The 18,450-nt window shown below is 43.9% G+C and overlaps 2 protein-coding genes across 2 annotated transcripts; one reads left to right on the top strand and one right to left on the bottom strand.

The window, feature by feature from the left end:
- Positions 1–345: 345 nt before the first annotated feature.
- On the bottom strand, positions 346–12,537 carry mapk3 (mitogen-activated protein kinase 3). Its single transcript, XM_061089383.1, has 9 exons — positions 12,071–12,537; positions 10,491–10,673; positions 8,687–8,876; positions 6,562–6,678; positions 6,366–6,480; positions 6,147–6,278; positions 5,447–5,556; positions 4,780–4,908; positions 346–4,190 (listed from the first exon to the last, which is right to left on the bottom strand). The coding sequence occupies exons 1-8, from the start codon at positions 12,283–12,285 to the stop codon at positions 4,789–4,791; spliced, it is 1,182 nt and encodes a 393-aa protein (XP_060945366.1). The 5' UTR covers positions 12,286–12,537; the 3' UTR covers positions 346–4,190; positions 4,780–4,788.
- A 955-nt stretch (positions 12,538–13,492) lies between these two features.
- Positions 13,493–18,450, top strand: nudt9 (nudix (nucleoside diphosphate linked moiety X)-type motif 9). The gene is made up of 8 exons (XM_061089332.1): positions 13,493–13,666; positions 14,163–14,450; positions 14,774–14,863; positions 15,357–15,443; positions 15,562–15,673; positions 15,866–16,012; positions 16,104–16,188; positions 16,304–18,450. Exons 1-8 carry the CDS (start codon positions 13,527–13,529, stop codon positions 16,447–16,449), a joined length of 1,095 nt encoding a protein of 364 aa, XP_060945315.1. The 5' UTR covers positions 13,493–13,526; the 3' UTR covers positions 16,450–18,450.

Raw genomic sequence — 18,450 nt, 5'->3', positions numbered from 1 at the left:
TCCCCTCTGGATGATTTAAGGATCAGTGCACGGCTCAGTGCATGTCTGAAAGCAGCAATAACAAAAAAATGTAAACCTTGTACCTCCGGACTCTGGTAGGGCAGGCCCCCGGACGGTCAGTGGTTCTCTTATTAAACTAAACTGAACTATTTGATGTCAGGTTAGCCATATTTCTTTTTAAAAAAAGATTCACTTCAAATTATTCCCTGTGATAGTGGAGAATTAGAAAGTGCAAGGATAAACTTTGGTCCCTTGGGTTTGAATATAAAAGACTGTGAATCATAGCATAACAAACAACATAATTACTTTAGATCACTAAAGGACAAAAAAAACATCCACAAAGAGTTGTAACAGTATCAGGAAATTTTTATTTAATTATATGTATATAATTCTGTTTCTTTGTTAATCGTTTAATTCATAATACCCATAGAATATACAGACTATAACCCTCAATAATAACTCATATCTCTTTGACAATCTACGTATATCTTCTTTTAAAATAATTTCTTGTAAGATCTTGGAGAAATAAAAAAACAAAAACAGCCTAGGTTTCCGAAAGATTGAAAACACTGCCAATAGTCAAGCCCATAAGAGAAACAAGGAAGAAGAAATACAAATAAAAACATCCTAATAATAAAAAAAACGAAAAGATACAACTTTAACTCCCTTTTATGTAAAAAAAAAAAAAAGAAAGAAAAATACAACAACTCACCAATATAACGACAATAGCAATAATAAGAACAGCCATTTAAAAACAACAATATCTGGAAACAGGCCTCATGACAGACGGGCCTTTCGACTTGTTGATACTGTGTGAATGTATGCGGTGTGTTTAAGTGCAACTTGTCACACGGATACACTCCTCAGGCGAAGAGAGGAAGTGTGTGTGTGAGAGAGAGTGTGTGTGTGTGTGTGATTGCAAAAACGTGGTCCTCTTGGTTCATTCCTACAGTTACCCAGTGAGATGTTTGTTCTGGTGGCAGGTCAGAGGGAGAGAAACAAAAAAGAAAAAAGAAAAGCAAGCAGGTCCTGTTTGACTGGTGAACGACTTTACAGAAGAAAAATGCAGAGAAAATATCTGTGCGACTGTTCTTTGTGGGGAAAGAAGAAGAAACAAAAAAAAACAGTCGCACAGATGTAAAAGCAAAGAACTGCAGGGAGAGGGCCCAAGCTGTGAGGAGCAAATACACACCACCAACACACACACTACACAAAAAGAGCCTTGGCTTTATGTTACTGAGAAGCAAAAATACAAATACTTTTACACGGACATAAATTACAGCAGACAGTCCATGCGTCTTAACACACACACACACACACACACACACACAGCAGGTGAAACTTAAAGCTGGATGAGCAGGATACGAGACAGGAAGGGGAGGAGAGGCCCATCCGAAACAACCTCCAAGGAGTCAGAGCGTGGCTGCAGAGACAAAGTGCTGGCGTGCTGATTGAGTCATGTGATCGGAGCGGGATGTCCTGCTCGTTATGACCGTGTCCATGATCGGAGAGGAGGGGCGACGGAGGAGAGGGGCAGCAGAGTCAGTGATGCGGGTCCGAGGGTCTTACCCCCGTCCCACAGTAGATACGCAGATATGGGCGAGTCCGTAAACGCAGACAGGGGAGGAGGAAGAGGGGGCAGCCCTTTTTTTCCCCTAATAGTAAAGCATGGTGGGAGTCGGGGGGGTTGGGGTTGAACTACAAAAAGACGTGCGTCGCCACATGCACCATGAAGCCTCACGACGATCCCAGAGTGGTGGCTATGGCTTCTGAAAGAACAGCCCTGGGGGAGAGAGAGGGCGAGGCCAGTGAGCGCTCCAGATCTGGGTCTGTACACTGGTCCCAGTGCAACGGGCAAAAAGATTAGTGCAGACGGAGCTGGTGGACCCCTGGGGGGGGGTCCACCGAGCAGCGAGTAGAACGGTCACGGAGAGCAGGGAGCAGACGCTGAAAACTGACAGAGACAATGAACACAGAGAACAACTTGTGCACACACACTGGATGATACACGTCAGACACTGGATCACCCGCTTTACAGAACACACATCCTGCATGTTAACAGGTGGCCAGGAAAACACACACACACACACACACACAGAAACACACACACAGGCAGCGGGAGGAAGGAAGAGGAGCACAGGAAATAAAAACAGGGGCAAACCGGGATATATGTACGGGACAACCAGGAAGTGATGATGGTTGCTCGGCTGTGACCAGGAGAAACTGTACAGCTCTCTTCTGTTGATTAAATCAGTAACGTGCACAGGTTTCTCAGTAGTGGTGCGGTTTCCTGTCCATGGACACAACTGAGGAGAGTCCACTAAGCGAAGGCCAGTTACATTCAACACCAGCATCAACAGGCCTCTTACCGCAGCAGACATTCTGGCGCGTTATAGCCGTAAACATTAATAATGAGGGCATTCCATTCAGATGAGCGACTACTGGGGTCCTGTTACTGTGTGTGTGCGCTAGCTTACTGGCACGATTGATTTCCTGGGACGTTTGATATCCGGCTAAATCTAAATTTGTCATGTGTGCTTTTTCCTTTTTCTATGACAAGTCAAAACGTCTGCCGTGACAAAGGGTACGTGGGCCCAGAGGACCACAAAATAAAAATGGCCGCTTGAATACACGAGGATTGAGTTTGTTCAGATTGAGACCTCGGCTGTCGAGCGTTGAGGTCCCAGCCGGAACAAGGCCCTCCCTCCACGAGACAGCATCGCACAATGGGAAAGGCTAAAGTCAACCAGACCCCCATTTTCCAGACAGGCTGAGTGAAAAGCAGGAGTCCGAGGAGTCACAGGGCGGGGCTCCAGCGGTGTCATGACACAAGCAGTTCACCAGTCAGACGCTGTGTGTGTTACAGGAATGTAATTTGATATAGGAATGTAATACTGACACTGGATCAGCTGTTTGGTGTCGGCTGTATTTAATGAACAAGGGATGTTAGACGGCAGAATGTGGAGAGCACAGTAATGTTACACCAGTGTCGTACATCAGTGTTTCTGTGGCACATCTGCATCTTGTCTGTCGGTACTGATCATTACAGTTTTGGTGTTTCAAGCATCTGATTTTTTTTACTTTATGTTGGGGGGAAATTAAATGTTTCTACATGGCACAGGAGCCAAGAACGTTCTGGAAAATGGGGCTTCGGCATCACAGTTGTAATATCTGAAAGAACACTTGATCGTAGAAACTATCTGATGCTCTGATTTGCTCCAAACACGTGGAACCGTCCTGAAAACAACCGTTCACATCTGTTTCTGTGGTAAAGGTTTAAAAACTGATATTTCTTATATATGCTCCCCAGCCAAGTTCCTCACGTCTCTGCCACTTTGGTAAATTCCAGGAATGCATGCATTCATATCAACATCATACAGTTTTTTTTTTTCCTTACAAAAAGACAAAAGAAAATCCAAAAAGAGCGACAACAAAGAAATCTATAAACCTGCCAACATGCCGATAAAAACACTGTTTGTCTCAAAATCAAGTGTTCAAAAAAATGACTCGCAAATATAAACCCCAACACAAACATTACGACTCTGAACTGATCCGAAAACACTCAAACAACGTTGTGTACAAACGAAAACTGCGACAAGCACACTTAATAAAACAACGACGAAAAAGAAACAAAAAAAAGAGAAGGTTTTATATTTTTTTGTATATACATACTCACACCGGATTAGCATCCCCTGTTCTTTTAGCCCTCGACTTAAACCCAGGTTGCGATTTACATGGAGCCGAGAGAGTTATGGTGTTGGTTAATACAGTAGTATGATTTTATATGAGGGGGGGGGGGGCGACAGAGAGGAAAGACAGATCAGCGACAGGTGACGGACGAACAAACGGTACAGAAGAAGAGAAGAGAAGAGCAGTAACTGCAGATGGGAGGAGGTGAGGCGTTCGACTGGAAAACAAACACGGAGGTGAACGGAGGGAGAGTCCAACACGGGAGAAGAACTAAACCAGTACGAGTACGACAAACCCCGACCCCCCCGCCCAGCCACAGAAATCAAAGTTGAACTTAGCTCTCTCTTGCAGTAGAAATGGAAAGATAAGCAGTTAAATGTTCGTGTTTTCTCTTTTTTGTTGGTTTCTTGAAGATTTTTGTTTTTGTTTTCTTTGTTTTAGCATGTCGTTTGGAGTCTTCTTTGTTCCGAGCCGCTGCGTGGCGTTGTCACTCTCTAGGGCTGCGAGAGAGAGAAGAACATGTAATGAGGCTCTTGGACGATATTCCAGACTTTTTGTAGATTTTACCCGCACTCCTATCATTTGTGATGAGTTTTGAAACTGAGCGTTGAGGCGTTGGCGTATAAACAGCCCTGAACATTTGTGTACCCGTTAACGTTTCTTGCATCTTGGGAACAATGTGCAACAGTGATTTCTTTCTTTTCTTTGTATTGTGCAGGATGCAACACTGGCAAGACAGCGAGCTGAGGGAGCGTCTCAGTTTCAGTTATGTGTGAAATAAACAGCATAGTAATTTTTGTGATACGAAATTGATCCGTCCATTCGATTTCATGGAAAAACATGTATGTGCCTATGATACAGTCCTCTTGGATCTGTGTGACAGCAAACAGGTTCACTGACTAAACAATGTGCAGGGTGTTTAAGCTGTGAATGGCAGGTGTTCCACTGACATCTAGTGGTCTTGAACCAACCAATCACATTCAGAGCTCCCCTGCTCTTTTGTTCAAGAAGAGAGCAGATCCTGAGCTTTGGTTCTCTTAGTGTGCGCTGCAGTAAGTGTGGGTGTGTTTGTGTTTCAGTTTCATGTACCTGTGTGTCTCAGGAGCCCTGGTAGTGTTCCTGGAAACGAGCCGTTTCCTCATAGATCAGCTCCTTCAGCTTCTCCTTGGGAAGGTCATCCAGCTCCATTTGGAAAGTGAAGGGCTCCTCCGCTACCGGCTACAAACACATACACACATATTTTATAACACTTTTGTCTTTGTGCCAAAATCCAGTTGCACTGTTCTGCACACATTCACCTAACATAACAAAGCAGCAGCGAGAAACTGCTGTTCAGAGAGAAAAGCCTGAGTGGTGCAGTTTAATTTCCAAAATATGCAGAGAATGAACAAAAAACTACAACCAGAAAACAGAATGCACAAATTGAGGTATTAATCAAATCAAGCTGTAAAACAAAAGGGAGAATTCTGTCAACACTTACATAAACTTCTATGTGATGAGAGATTACGTACTTTAACCTGGAGCTAACGTTACACTAACTGCATTCCGAACCCGGCTAAGAGGCTTCCCAGCACAAAGCAGAGAGGCTCACAATTAAAGCTTGGCGAACAACAGGAATTAATAAGCCCTTCTGCCACAAACATTTGTGCTTGGCTTCTTTCCCTGTGTGTTGTTCAAATTCCTCTTCAACTGTACAGTTTAAATACTGATTTAAAAAGACACACAGCTCCAACACAACTACAGTCTCCCTGCGTACCTCATCTGTGGGATCATAGTACTGCTCCAGGTAAGGATGAGCCAGGGCCTCCTCCACGCTGATGCGCTTGATGGGATTAAAGGTCAACATGCGACCCAGCAGGTCCAGAGCTGCGTTAAGATTCAGAGAGCTTTAGTTAGTTCAATCACCAGGTTGTGCAGCAATATGAAATACAACTTATCTTCAAAATGTTTTTGGGACTGCGGGAGAACAAAAACATCACATTCATAGAAGTCAATAATTTCAGTTTTTTCGTATTTTTTACATTTTATTTTTCAAGTATCCTATGCTTTCTATTAAACTATCTTTATCTTTAAGGGATAAAGAGAGTGATTAAAAATAATCACAATATTAGAACAATGATATTTTGTTATTAAATTCCCTGGATAATCTGAGTCAAGTATCTAATTTCTCAATTTCCTTATTTTCCAACATCAATATGTTTATTATTTTAACAAGCCCAGTAAAGAGCTCTGTGGAAAGAATTTAACAAAACATGTATATAGAAATATTCATATAATGATTCCTTTGTTAATCCTACGGATCAAATCACTATAGCTTCTGATACAAGCTATACAAGTCATTTTCAACACAGAGCTCAGTTGCACCTTCAGCCTCAACCTGCTTCCTCAGATTAGTCTGCAGGTTTTGTTTTTTCCAAAAAATATGACATATCATTTCTCATTCCATGTCCGAGTACCTTTCGAGTCAGCCTTATAGAAGAGCTTCTCCCAGGGGATCTTGGGTTTCTCGGGCAGGGACTGCAGGTAGTTCCTCGCCTTCATGTTGATGATGCAGTTCAGATCTTCTGGAGTCGGGGAGCCGAGGACGCCTGCACAGAGAGGAGTGTCATGGAACTTTTCAACATGGCTGCACGTAGAGAGAAACTCTTGTTACGTGGCCAGGAACTGTGTCTCACCCAGTATGTGGTTGAGCTGGTCCAAGTAGTGTTTCCCAGGGAAGATCGGCTTGTTGGACAACATCTCAGCCAGGATGCAGCCCACTGACCAAATGTCGATGGACTTAGAGTAGCCCTGAGACAAACGCACAAACCATCAACCCACTGACCAACACACTCACACCTCGATCAATCCACATCAGTCACACACACCCACCTTGGAGTTGAGCATGATTTCTGGAGCCCTGTACCAACGCGTGGCCACGTACTCGGTCAGGAAACCTGTGTGGTCGTGCTCAGGGTCGGCTATTCTCGCCAGGCCAAAGTCACAGATCTGAGGACGACACAAAGGGGTCAGAGGTCAGAAACACCAGTCTGCCAACCGGTCACACTACGGTTGCTTTCAGATATGCATTGATCAGAGAAGTAGTAATTGATGCCAACGAATTGAAAAACAATGAGATTCAAGCTGTTGGTAATAAAGGGCTGGTGTTTGCTGTAAACAAGAGAAACGTGACTTCTTCAATGGAACCTGTACGCCTCCTCCTGCCTCCTGCCTCCTCTACCCAGTCATCAACCCATCTGGAGAATCTCCTGCTTCTTTCTTCATATGTGAAAGTCAAAGTCTGCACAAAATCTGGACATCATGTTCCGGGGAGTTCTTGTCTGAAAGTGGCTTTTGTGTCGGATTAACAACTCAAGCCCAAAACTCATAGAAGTAGTTGGTAAGGAATAATAGGGTGGTTCCTGTTTTTGTGCTTTTCCAACCAACTTTATTTCTCTTCTTCTTAAATTCTGTTTTTCTTTGATCGAATCACCAAATTGCAGGAAGCCTGGAGCCAGGCAGAAACCAGCGGAGAGACTGTACATGATGCACAGAGATGTGGAGAAACAAGGGTCTAATGGGGGCTGCGTCGAATATGCGAAATCAATTTGAGGATCATATTACTCAGAGTCATTGGATATGCACATTAAGTAACAATAGTGGCACAAAGCCAGGGACTTAATGTGTGGCTGTAGTTATACGAGTGTGTTTTGATTATCCTTTTTTATCGTGGAGTTGAATGTATCAGGAAGCTGCTTCAACATATACAGCTTTTGTTTTTTTACTCCACCCACATGATCAGCTAATCCAGGGATTGATGGTCGGCTGTCAAGAGTTCACAAGTGAACTCTGAGGCTGAGCAACAGGCCAAAGAGAACTCTGACTGTGAAACTCACCAGCACCAAACTCAGACACAGCAAATCGGACCTTCCCATGGTTTGTTAAATTCTGAAATATGTCCTCGTGTTTAACAACCCTTTGTGTAATTAATTGTACATCCTTTATCTGTGACGCTTTAAAACACCCTATCTTTAATTGTACACTGTGTGCTTCAGTTTTGATAAGTGGTTGCCAACATTCTCTAAAAAGGTAAGCGGAGAAAGAATCAAGATGCTAACGCTCGCTGTTATTGCCAGCGGAGAAGAAGCCAGGGCCACGCCTCATTACACACATTTAACATCATGCAACTGTACAGCAAATCAGTCGTTACATTAAAACCAGTTTCTGGTTCAATGCTGTGACTGATTGGTGTATTGTGTTACAGAAATAAGTCATTGTTTATTTCTAAAAGGTACTAAGACTTTGACTCATTTACATGGTTAGGATATTGTCATTAATAATCTCCACTGAAGACACTCCTGCAGTATTTCACTTTAGGCCACTTCATGTTCAAACTGTTACATGCTAAAAAGAAGAGTGTGTGATTCTGTGTTTATATTTCCAAGCTTTACACTTTAAAAAAACTAAACCTCAATGGAAAAACAAAGTAAAACTGAATCCATTCAGATTCGGAGCTTATGAGAGATCAGGCGGAGACCACATCTCCTCTCTGGAAAATGTCTATTTCAAGTCTGAAAGTCTGCATCATCCTAATAACATCAACAAGATGGATTCCTTGGCTCGGTCATGACGAGCAAGCAAGGGCCCGGGTCAATCCCTCACCCTGATCCAACATTCCTGAGATACTTTCTTGCTTCTGGTACCAATAGTTAAAAAAAGCATATTTGCTGAGAAACATGATGGTTCTCAGCTCACAGGGAATATTGATTAGTTATACTCAATTTACAATATATAAATGTAACGCACTCAATATATTGAGTGTGTATATTGAAGTGTGATCTAGTTTTCTTGTATGTGCGTGTGTGTAATCTCCCAAAAATCTGCAAGTAACATGAAACACAAAAAGTCCCTGTTTTCTGAAGAGGAGAAAAAAGCCCACAGACAAAACCGCCTTGTCACCAGTGATGACAGTGATGATGGGGTGCGTGTGTGTGTGTTTGTGTGTGCGTGTACAGACCTTGAGGTCACAGGTGGTGTTGATGAGCAGGTTGGAGGGTTTGAGGTCACGGTGCAACACGTTGGCCGAGTGAATGTACTTGAGGCCTCTCAGGATCTGGTAGAGGAAGTAGCAGACGTGGTCGTTGCTCAGCCTCTGGCTCTTCAGCAGCTTGTACAGGTCCGTCTCCATCAGAGTCTGCACGATGTAGCTGGAGGGACGCTCGAGTCAAGGAGGACAACGACTTGGGAGAAAAGGAACCTTCTTAAATATCTCGTGCATTTTTCAGCGGTGGAAATTTATGAGGGAAGCTCGAGCCAAGAGCTGCTGAATCATACCTCATCTCATACTTTGTTTAAACCTGTGTTAACACGCCGTTTGGACAAGCAATGAGACACATCAGCCTCTAAGCCTCACTCCCTATAGCTCCCTGATTGGACCAGTTTCAAGCCTCAGGGCACAATGATCATTTGTCAGGTTTTCTAGACTCATATCTTGGAGACAAATCTGAGACGGACAGACTTGCACTTGGTCAAATGCAGTCGGTGCAATGATTGTGTTGCAATAGCTTAGTTATACTCAACAAGTCCAGAAGAGGCTCTAGGGTGATAATGTTGGGTCCTTCGGTCAACCACTGTGGTCCAGAAGGAAATATCTCTAGTACTGGATGGTACAAACATTCATATCCTCCTCAGGATGAACTGTTATACCTTTGGAGATCCCTTAACATTTCCTCTCATGGCAACATCAGGTCATGTTGCTATTAGATGCCTTGGTATTGGCGTTACTGTCCCTGTATCTTGTAACATCAGTCCCAAATCAAGAGTCGACAAGAAAACAACAAACTGGAGTGTCCAGGCAGTTCAAAGAAGATAATAAAAAAAAAGGACATCACACATTTCCTTTGACTTTCGCGGAGGACAAAGCAGCTTTTCACAAACTGCCACAGCAGCAGTCACAGGAACACACTGACTGACCGGTCATGCCCCCGGTTCACTGCTAGCTGCTCTGCGAACGGTCGCTGCTTTCGGTCTAAAAAGGGACTGACCTGCAGTGACACAGCTAAACAAGAACCGCAGCCATGTTGAATCAATACCAATTCATTCTGAAATTATCAATTTAGCATTTGACAGGATAAACGCAGTTAAATTGAGGTGCATACCTTTGTTTTCAGCTCTGAAATGTGCCACGCTACTTTAAAACACCTCTTCCATTAACTTTGGCTCCAACAACTATTAGACACTGTCATTGGTGGTTTTAATTGAAGTTTAAAATAATTCGGTAACACTAGCAGAGTCAGATATGTTTCACAATTTAGCCTTAATTCAGCCAAAACATTAACGTCTCCATCAAGTATTTTTTCCTTTCAACTATAACCCATCTGGAAACTCTATGGCAAAAGTGAAGTGAGCAAGTGCTGGATTAATAACCGTGTATTTGTTTGGTTGAACCTCACCACACACAACCTCAATCATTTTCAGGCAGGGGCAGTCACAGCTGAATTCTCAACGTCACACAAACACAAAAAGCTGTTGCAATAAATGTTAAAGCCTCTTGAAATGTTGCTGCACATTGTTTTGTTACGGGTTGTTGGATCCAACATGAACAGATGTTTAAATTAACACTAATAGTGTCTCTCCCTTTTAAGTGTGTTTTTTTAAGATTGTGAGAGAGAATTATAGTTTCTGGGCAAAAACAAACTAGATTATTGAAGCAGCTTTTTTTTTTAAAATAATTTTGTGAAAAGTAAAGTGTATATGTGACATTTGCATTAATAAAAGCCAACAAATGCAGTGAGCTCATCCTGCAGAGAGTGAAAGGATACACATCCCTCATGTTGTCAAGTTGCCGTGCCCGGAGAATGTCGTTGATGCCGATGATATTCTCATGGTGGAAACGCAGCAGGATCTTGATTTCCCTCAGCGTGCGTTGGCAGTACGTCTGGTGCTCGAAGGGGCTGATTTTCTTGATGGCAACGCGTGAGGTATTCACGTTGTCCATGGCAGAGCTGCACAGGGCGGAAAGCACAGAACAGGTCTCACGTTACACACTGCGCAGTTAATAGGCAATGACTGTACCAGAAAACAGGGATGGTCCTGCAGACGGTCTCGACAGCCAAGATGCACATGTGACACACACACACACATACGTCTATTGTGCTGTGAGATGTGTTGAAGTTCTGTAGACCTGAGTGTAGGTGCAGTATCAGTGTGGTGTAGGTGTAGAGTACAGGGAGTGCTGAGAGCAGCTGAGAGTTGTGTGTTTCTGGCTCCACTGCATATACAGTACAGTTCATCCCCTTGTCAATTTTAAAAGGAAAAGATGAATTCTCAAACCCTTCCCTGATTCGCCCTATTCCCTTTGTGGGACGGATTAAACACACAAAAAAACGTCAAAGCTATGTTTTCACACTGGCGCTCGCCCTCAACAGGAACAATAGTTACATCACATCTCTCCTATTGGTACAAGCATTCTCTCTTATTGCACAACACGCTGCGAAGACTGGGCTGTGTGTGTGCACCCCCTTCCACCGACTGTGACATTAACAATCACAGCGGTAACTCAAAACATCCCGGGGAGCAAAGAGCACAGCTTCCAGGGTTTGAGACCATTACATTACATTATATCCTATGTGGGTTTTTTTGTTGTTTCATTGTGCCAGCCGCTGGGAGGTGACTGTGTTTACAAACACTGGATGCTGCATCAGTGGAATCACATGACCACGATGACAGCAACACAAAGCTGTCACAGTGGGGGTGACAGGGACCCACACGGCAGGATGGAGGTGTGTGTGGGCCCGGATCTTGTGTGCCATCACATCTGATGGGTGGTTCACAGCTCGGTCCCCTTGGCACTGATATTAAAAGTGCATCGGGGCTGTTTGACACGTCCTCGCAGGGCTACACACACACACACACACAGAGATAACACAAGGAGAGGCCTCGCTACAGCTGACAAATCCCACTTGCATCCTGTGCAGAGGCTTTGCTGCAGGCTGAGTGTGTGTGTTTCTGTGTGTGTGTGTGTGATCTGAAGTGAATGTGAGTGGGAGACACACACACATAACAGGGCTGCAGCGATAAGCAACTTGAATCTGCGGTCGAGATGCAAAGAGCTTCTCGGGCTCGGGTTGCAAACGACGTCCTGCGCAATCGCTCCACAATCTGGTTTCCTGTAAAGCTCCAAGCCACGCCTGTAGCTAGCATGCTAACATGCTAACCACAAGAGCGGGTCGAGGTTCAGCCAGACGTCCATACGTTAAAAACACAAACATGGCGACCACCCTCACGGTTTTAAGGCACATTTTTCCTCGTAGAACCCAGCAGCCAAACCCGGGGGGGCTGGAGAACCGTATTTACCAACAAGCAGCGCAACGATAAGCTAGCTACGGCAAGCAGCACTCACCACACCATCCCGTACGCCCCCTCCCCGATGTACGACAGGTTCGTGTAGCGGGGGCCCACGTCGAATAGCTGGCCCTTCACGGACTCGCACACGGGCTTGGGTCCCGGGGCTCCGGGGGCCACGTCCTGGGGACCAGTGCCCGCCGCCCCGGCAGCAGCAGCGGTGTCGGAGCCCGCGGGCCCGACCTGTGCTGCGGTGCTGCTCGAATCCGCCATTCCTTCCTTCCTCTCTCCGAAGTGCTCCTGCTCTGTCCGGGTGTGAGTCGCCGCTTCTCCCCGGGTCGTGTGACGTCTCTCCGGGGCTGGGACCGAGCGGATGTGTGGGCTGACGGAGCAGAGAACCGAGAACCGAGCACCGGGCCCTCTCCACTGCCGGACTGGAAAACGGATTTGGCCTCAACACCGAGAGCGTAAAAATGCGCGTGCCGAACTACGGTAATACAGATGCGTTAGATATGCCTGTCGAGGCTGACTCGGTTGGGCGGAGTCACGCCAGCTGGCTACAGATCCGCACGGAGAGGCCCCGCCCATCCAGCAGCTCCATTATCACAGCGTTAACAAGCGCAGGCTGCAAGATAAACACGCAGGGTGGGCGTGTCCATATGTGTTGCATGTTGCCAGTTTTGCCAAGAACAACAAGAATAAGAGAAATTGAGTTTATGATCAATTTAATTTGATGTTTTCATCATAATCCTCTGTTTTAAATCACTGTATACTTCCATGTTATATTATGGTAGAGTATTGTGCATATGGTGAAGCCCTAATGTTATAATGTATTCGTCTGTATATCCCTATAAACATAATAAAAATGATAATATCATTATATAAATACATGCATTGTGCAGCCTTACATTCTCCACATGTTCATATTGGTCCAAGATTTGGTAAAGAAGAGGAAACTTGTTATTAAAACAAAATGATCTCGATTCGTCTAATTGTTTTGCACTAGCGTAAAGATATGGTACATCACCATTTGTTAATAATGTCAATTTTGCTTGTGCACACACACACACACACAAATAAACAACACAACAAATTGATATTAAGTGATGCTGTATTTCGTAGTATTAAAAATGGAAATAAAGCTACACATAATAGGTTTTCCTTATCAATACACTACATAAATTAACACAATTGTCTCCAACCCTGTATAATATTTTGTACTGTTACATCTACACTCTCACATAAATTGTTGTCATTCAAAAGGTAAAATAGTATTTTATACAAATACATCTTCACACAACACTTGTCTGATGTGAAGTAAACGGTATTTATGTAGAACCGACCAACGTGTTGTGCATGAATGAATGAATTAATTTGTGAGAGAGACAGATTCACCAATAAAATACTTGAAGGTGGTCACCATGGAAACGAGTGCGACGGCTGGAACCAAACGCACGCCCTCTCGGTGACGTCACCACGCAGGGCGGTGCACTTCCTGGTTACGGTGCTCCTGCATGTTGTGTTTGATCGATGCCTGGGTCCTTTCTGAAGGAATGATTCATTTCCTTCTGCGAAGAAACTGGATGTGCCGGATCCGTCTAGCGCTCACTCTCCTCGGACTCCCTTGCACCTTGGCCTCCTCCTCCGGACCAAGGTAAGGACACGTTCATTTAACACGTACAGGACTAGGTTAGCTTGAAGCTAATGTTGCAAGAGTAGACAAGAGTTATGGGCAGTTTCTGTCAAAGTTGCCTGATCGCTGACACCATTATCAGCCGAGCCAGGTCATGTGATTTAAAATCAATAGCACAGTGAACCACAGTGCTGGGCTTAGGTACAAAATCAAATTGAAGGTCACATCAGTGTTAAAATGTCAGAAACAGAATTCAACAAATAATCATGTGATGTTTGCTCAATCCATATTACGTAAGCAGACAGATGTGTGTATCATACTGTAAAAATGACTAATCCTGAGTTCATGATGATTTCAATACTCTTAGAAACAGTGTTTTTTTTTTTTACTGTGGTATAAAGTTAATGCTGTGGGAAGGTGTTTATCTATTATCTCCTGAAGAGCCACAACAGCAAGGAGTGGTGGATATGGGGGCGGGGGGGTCAACCCAACGTGTCTGACATTTCTTCCCCTGCAGGTCAGCCATCGCCTGCTCCTCCTTCCCTCCTTTCACCAGCAGCCACACCACCAGACCGATTTCTTCCAGTAGCTGTCACCTCTACCTGACCAGCGCCCTGACGATGCCGACCTCAGCGGTTCCTCACGCAGAATCCAGATGCCCTCAGTATCCAGGATCCAACATCAAGCGCTTCCCGGTGCCCGATAACCAGGTGGACTGGACTCAGAACTGGCCGGAGTATAAACCAGTCAGCCACACCGACTCTGCGGTGGCAAAGAAGCCAGTATGGGCAGATCCTGAAATCGGGTGAGCAAAAAAAGGACAATGAATATCCCAAAGACATGCAGATTTGGTTTGGGTTGATTTGAGACTCTAAATTGACTTTAGTAGCAAATGTGAGTGTGAATGGTTTAAATCGGTATGTCTGCCCTGTGATACATTTCCCGCCTGTCCAGGGTGTGGCCAACCCTTGAAGGATAAGTGATGTAGATAATGGTTGAGTGGATAGATGAATGCCCTGTAGAATTAGTTATAGATTTCCCTGGCTGTTGTGAGATGTATACCTAGCTGTGTGAGTCATTCGCACTTTGATCCAACCTTGTATTGATGACTTTATCTTGTTTTTGCAGATCTTTCAGTCCAAATTTCAACACTGTGGATGGTTCTGTGGACAGGACGAGCTTCGAGGGCAGCTACAAGGTTGAAAACGGAAAGCCACTGTAAGTTGTAGAGCAAGAGAAATTGTTTTACCTAAAAAAATCAAATATTACCTCTGGATTTAAGGATTTTCAAGCTTTGACAGATACAAAGGAGAATTTAGAAGAAAGTTGCAGGATCCATGGGTTTATATCTCTCTTGTTCTGATTGCTAATGTGCGAAACACTTTTCCTAATAATGACTTTAATCCAGCAGTGGTTGCAAAGAGCTGCTCTCGGGGATGTCGATTCTCTGGAGGGACATTTCATTTTAGCAACACTTTCGCATCCCAGAAATATTCAATAAAATTTTAATATAAACCGCAATCACTTCAGTAAGCTTTAATATTGATGAACAAACATGTCAGGAAGACTGGCCAGAGTACTAAGAACTTTTTTATTTGTACCAGCTCTTCATATTTTAATTTGAACATTTATGAAAATGTATGTTTGTGAAAAACATATTTCCAAAAATTGGTGAGAAACAAATGGTTGAACTCACTTTTCAATCATTTAGGAATCCTCGTGGACGCACAGGAGTGATCGCTAGAGGTCTGCTGGGACGATGGGGACCCAATCATGCAGCAGATCCAGTTGTCACCAGGTAATCTTTTCTTTACTTTACACATCTTTATTATCCAGATTCTCGCTAATCACAGTTCATTAGATCGAGGAGCCTTGTGTACTTTGCAGTTTTCTTTTCATATGTCGCTCTCTGGCAGGTGGAAAGTAGATGCCAATGGAGCAAAGATACAGCACCCAGTCACCAAACTGCCTATTCTGCAGTTTGTGTCCATCAAGAGGAAGGACTGTGGGCAGTGGGCCATCCCTGGGGTTCGTGAATTTAAATTTTCACATCACTTTGTGTCGATCTACCTGAAGACCATTTTATGCTCACAACTATTCAAGATTTCTCAAGGATAACAGAAATAAATTCACAGCCGATGAATGGTGTTTTGGGTTATTTAGAATGCCACATGTCTGTGACTTGCGTGTTTATGCGTGTGCCGTGTGCTGGTGTTGCAGGGGATGGTGGATGCAGGGGAGCAGGTCTCTCTCACGCTGCAGCGGGAGTTCTCCGAGGAAGCGTTGAACTCTCTTTCGTTGTCGCCATCGGAGAAAGCAAAAATCAATGAGCGCATCACGAAACTCTTTAAATCCACAGGGTTTCAGGTGAGCGGCTGACAGAGACTCTCTTATCCCTAACTGGTCAATAAGTTGCCTCCAATAGAAAAACTAAAATATTAGTTTTGTTCTCCCTCAGGTCTATAAAGGGTATGTGGATGATCCTAGAAACACTGACAATGCTTGGATGGAGACCGTCGCGGTCAACTTCCATGATGACTCAGGTATCAATTATTTTTGCCTTAAACAATTGAAATGTGTAGTTCTGATTCACTTTCACTCTCGGCGCAACATACTGCATTTTTGTGGGACTGTGAGATATCTCTGTTGTTACCGTAGGCGACAGTGTGAGCGAGCTGCCGCTGCACGCCGGCGATGACGCAGGACAAGTCAAGTGGGCTGATGTGGACTCGTCTTCCACCCTCTATGCAAGTCATTCCCATTTCCTGGAGCTGGTTGCCAAAGAGAGGAAGTCCCACTGGTAACCAAACCGAGACTGTTCTGACAAAACCATGAAGGAAACACGAACATGAGCATCACCACTCTCTGTGAGTGCTGATAATTAGAATGCATGACAACTAACCCCATGTACCTCACTAAATTTAACATTAAAATGACATTTATGATAATGAAAGCCTAATAAACATCTCATTAACTGTACATGATGTACAATAAATGATGGACATTGTGGCTTTGCAGCTTTAATCTACTAATGTAGCAGAACTGATGAAATGAATGTAAAACCCCATTAAGGCCTGATATTAACATTTGTCCTGAGTGATCCGTTCACAAGTGGCAAGCACTAAGTCCAGGTTGCAGCCAAATGCCCCAGCTGCACAAGATTCTCTCTTTCTCTCTCTCCCCCTCTCTCTCTCTCCTCCTCCCCCTCTCTCTTGCTTGCTCACTCACAACATCACCATAGTCTGCAACACACACGGATGCACCTGTAAACTCAGCCTGGCTAAAAAACAACATTATGTGGTCCTCACTAACGCAAATGTCGTACATATTTATTTTCCGGGTGAGTGAGGTTTGATCACAAGTGGTCCTAGAAGACGCATTCAGGACGGACTTAACACTGACCACTTGTGAACGGATCTTTGAACAGGGCCTAAGTAGCAGGTTGAGAGCTCGTTCAAATGTATGCTGTTTGATTTTTGTTATAGAACAGAAACTAAAAAGAGAGACTGAGGGTGTGAAAACCCCCTCATGGTGCTCAGTGGCACACTTCACCAAAAGACAAGGCTAACCACATGATTTCCACTGGCACAAATTGTGCTAATTTATTCAACGATAACAAGAATCACATTAAAGCCAGTGAAATCTTGTGAGAACAACCTCAATGGGCTGCTGAACACAACACATACAACATTAATGGAAGTTCAATAAGGGGGCAATCAGGGAGAAAAGTGTGTGGACTGATTTTGATGTGTACATGTGAATGGAAAATGAAGAAGTAGAGTGGAGCTCTCTGGGCTGAAGCCAGAGGACAAACACGTTCTCTAGTGGTAACAGTCGGTGGAAGCAAAGGCCATTTTCACATTCGACAGCCTGGTCTTTCCAAATGTTCGCACAAGTATGTGTCATCTCACTGGTGAGAAATGGAGAATTACGCATCAAGTGGTTTGCATCTGTTAGGATTACTGAGACAAACACTTCTGTCATCAAAAGGCCGTCAACAACCTGCATCATCTTATGTATCCAACTTGTTTTCAGGCTGAATGAACAGATTATATAATATGTGACATATATGTTCTGGATGCTGTAAAGCTAGAGAGCATGGCCATTAGGCACTTAGGGGAAATGGAAGAGATTGTGGCTGTAAGATGTCATTAAATTAGACGCAAACCAGTTTCAAGAGGCGCCACGAATCCTAGAAGCTCTTTCTATTTAGTCCAGTCACTGATCAGGCCTTAACATTTGATATCCAACAGATTCCTGGTATGAAACCTTAAGCAGTGGGTGGAGAGGCTCTGCTGTTGAAATGTGATATTATAGTAAAATGTCAAAATTCTTCTCTACACCCATGCAGATTGTGAAAATTAAAAAAAAAAAAAATCCCTATAATGCCCTGACAAAAAAAAATTCCTGGATCTGCCCCTTTGACCTGATCCATGCATAAGGAATTATGCTCGGCCCGTGTCGCACCCTTCCCCCAAGTTTCAAGAAAATCGGTTCGGCGTTCCTGTGTAATCTTGCTAACAGATGGGAATGAAGACACAACCTCCTTAGTGGAGGTACTACATGATAGTACAAGTGCAGAGCTTTATCACAGATTCTTCAGCCCCCAGCGATCAAATAAATATAATTTGATTATTTTATTTATTGTTACCAATGTTATACATAAGCCTCCGCCGACTGATTTGCTTGTACGTGCTGAAATTGAACCAACAGATGTAAACTTACAAGATTTGCACTGAATTTCTGAAGTGTCTTGTGTTTTTATTGATTTGATTCACTTGAAGTATTAAATCACAATAACATTT

The sequence above is a fragment of the Limanda limanda genome, chromosome 17, assembly GCF_963576545.1.
Source record: "Limanda limanda chromosome 17, fLimLim1.1, whole genome shotgun sequence".
NCBI lineage: Eukaryota > Metazoa > Chordata > Actinopteri > Pleuronectiformes > Pleuronectidae > Limanda > Limanda limanda.
This window is presented reverse-complemented; position numbering and strand designations above follow the sequence as displayed.